Consider the following 2,689-nt stretch of genomic DNA (forward strand, 5'->3'; position numbering starts at 1 on the left):
CCTAACAAATTATCAAAGTGTGTAAAATATTTACTGTGTTATTAATATATTTATAAAAAGGTAAGAAGTTGCTTTAATTTACCGAAAAACTTGTTTTGAAGGTTTGATATATAAAATCCAAATATCTGTAAAACCTGTTCAATTTTTTTTTTACTAAATAAACGTAAAATTTTATCTTACTTAGAAACGTTAAGAGTAAATTATATAAATATGTCAAATAATTGTACTTCCTGAAAACGTTGAAATGATCACTAAGAGAAAAAAATCCAGCAATCAGAAAGGGAGAAAGGAATAATCTATATCAAAAAAATAATCCTGAATCTTATAAAATTGACAACAAAAAAATAACCTACATTAGCTGAATTAATTGCGACTATATAGATATATATACTATATACTATAACTAGTAATTAAAACCTTAACTAGGTATGTGACCGTGTATAATATATGATCAATTTTATTAATTATTTCAAGAGACAGATAGTAGTCATTATCTAAACTTAAATGACTTGTGTATTTTTTGCTTATCATATATCATATCATATCATAATACAAATTATTCATCCCTAATTTCAACCTTTAACCAACTTATTAATTGCTCTTAATTAATTAATTAATTAATTAACCAATCAATTAATAATTAATTCCATTTTCACCCTTTTTCTTTCTTTTCACCATTTCTATTATAGGCCTAAGCTCTCTTCCCTTCACATTTACCTTTAATCCATGCTTCATAAACAATGTCAACGACATCTTCTGCTCCACCGCGTGCCCCGGCACCACCGTCAAGTGGTGCCGGAGTAATAGCGCCGCCGCGATCGACTTCATTTGCAGATACGCTAAATCTTTGCCTAAACATATTCTCGGACCTGCGTTGAATGCTACGAATTTATACGAATCTTTCACGTCAGATTGCTTACCGTCGGCCGATAACCATCTTTCCGGTTTGAATTCTAAGCAATCTTCTCCCCATATGAATTTCATTCTGCCGATTGAGTATATTGAATATGTTACCAGTGATCCCGCCGGAACGTAGACGCCGGTCGGCAATGTGTCATCGGCGACCACGTGTTTAGAGTCTTGTGGTACGGACGGGTAGAGTCTTAGGGTTTCCGATAATGCTGCTCGGAGATAGGTTAAACGGTCGACTTCATCGAACATTAATGGCTCTTCTAACCATTTTGAAATATCATCGCCACGTGTCTCGATCAGGACGGTGCAGATTTCGAGGAGGATTTTGTTTTCTATTTCTGGGTGCTGACTCACTAACCAGAAGAACCAGCTCAGTGCGACAGATGACGTGTCACGTCCAGCTAGGATGAAGTTTAATGCTACCTGTTGAAGGAATTTATCTGAGTAGGATTCTTTTTTCTTCATGAATCGGGATAACAAGTCGTCGTGTTCTTCTTTCTGGTGACTCAGCAGCTCTAGCTTCCGGTTTTTGATGATGTCAGATAAATAGTTGTCTATATGATCAAGGCTCTCGCTCAAGCCGACTTCCATCCCAAGCCGAAGCCATTTTTTCAGCTTCCACACTATTTCAGGCAGAATGAAGCGTTGCAAAGTGGCTTCAGTGGCTCGGTCAAATGAAACAGCGAAGCCGTTCTCTGGTAGCTCTGGAGAAAGTGTCTCTGGGTCCTTCCCAAAAGCCAAGCCGCAAATGTTATCAAAAGTGAGCCGGAGCAGCAAGTCTTGAAGATCAACCGCCTGACCCCGTAGCTGAGCCGTCTCAAGAATCGGGCAAAACCTATACTTAATTGCTCGGTTAACCCACCTAGCCATGGCTTGACGCAGAGTCCTGGTGGTAAATTCCAGTGCGGCAGTCTTACGCTGGAACAGCCACGTGTCACCATCAGAATTGAAGATACCATCACCGAGTAGATCATGGAAAGCAGCTTGCCAAGTGGGACCCTTGGGGTAATTATCGAACCTCGTTTTCAAGATGTGCTGTAAGTTCTTCGGTTCGCACGTGACAGTCACGAGACATTGCTTCCGGGCTAAAAACGGGATTGCACATATGCAAGTCTGGTACGTGCCACCAGAAGAGCGGAGATTGTCTGCAATCCAATCATGCATGCTATTGGCATTCTTGATGAGACCAGGCATGCTGCCCAATAGCGGCCAGACACGTGGACCAGTAAGTGAGCGTGAGACGATCTTCCACCATAGATAGTAAGCTACTAGAGCTGATGCGATCATCACAGCCGTTGAAAAATCCATAATCCCAAAATAATAGATTTTGTTGTAGCGTAGCTCTCAAGCTTCAAATAATAAGAGATTAAAAATTAAAATAAAAAATAAATTTCTTGAGGAAGAAGAAATCTTTGATTTGTGTTTCTGGAAAAATGAGGAAGAAAAGAAGAGAGAGAAGATGAAATGTGAGAAGAGAGTGAAAAGAAAGTACTCAGTAATATATAGTAGAAAAGATAAGATATTAATTCAATAAAAGAACTAAGAAGAAACGGCCATTAAATGGCAGCACAGGTGGTTGAACACATTATAAAAGCAAAACCACCATTACTTAACCACATATATATACTTTATATAATTAATATTCTTTATTTTCATAATATATATTTAAATTAATAACCCGTAGAAGGTCGGGGTTGCACCCCGATTTCAGTGAGGAGCCAGAATTTCAGATTAGAGATGACTTATTTTGACCCGAAATATTCACTTTCTACTACTC

General features: G+C 38.2%; 1 protein-coding gene across 1 annotated transcript; it reads right to left on the bottom strand.

Annotated features, from left to right (window-relative positions):
* Positions 1 to 312: 312 nt before the first annotated feature.
* On the bottom strand, positions 313 to 2,379 carry LOC136210822 (cytochrome P450 86A22). Its single transcript, XM_066002239.1, has one exon. It carries the CDS (start codon positions 2,218 to 2,220, stop codon positions 634 to 636), a length of 1,587 nt encoding a protein of 528 aa, XP_065858311.1. The 5' UTR covers positions 2,221 to 2,379; the 3' UTR covers positions 313 to 633.
* Between the last annotated feature and the right edge of the window lie 310 nt (positions 2,380 to 2,689).

The sequence above is a fragment of the Euphorbia lathyris genome, chromosome 1 (assembly GCF_963576675.1).
Source record: "Euphorbia lathyris chromosome 1, ddEupLath1.1, whole genome shotgun sequence".
In the NCBI taxonomy this organism is placed as follows: domain Eukaryota; kingdom Viridiplantae; phylum Streptophyta; class Magnoliopsida; order Malpighiales; family Euphorbiaceae; genus Euphorbia; species Euphorbia lathyris.

Coding starts and splice junctions, on each gene's coding strand:
- LOC136210822 (XM_066002239.1), bottom strand. CDS start 2,220: ATGGATTTTTCAACGGCTGTGATGATCGCATCAGCTCTAGTAGCTTAC.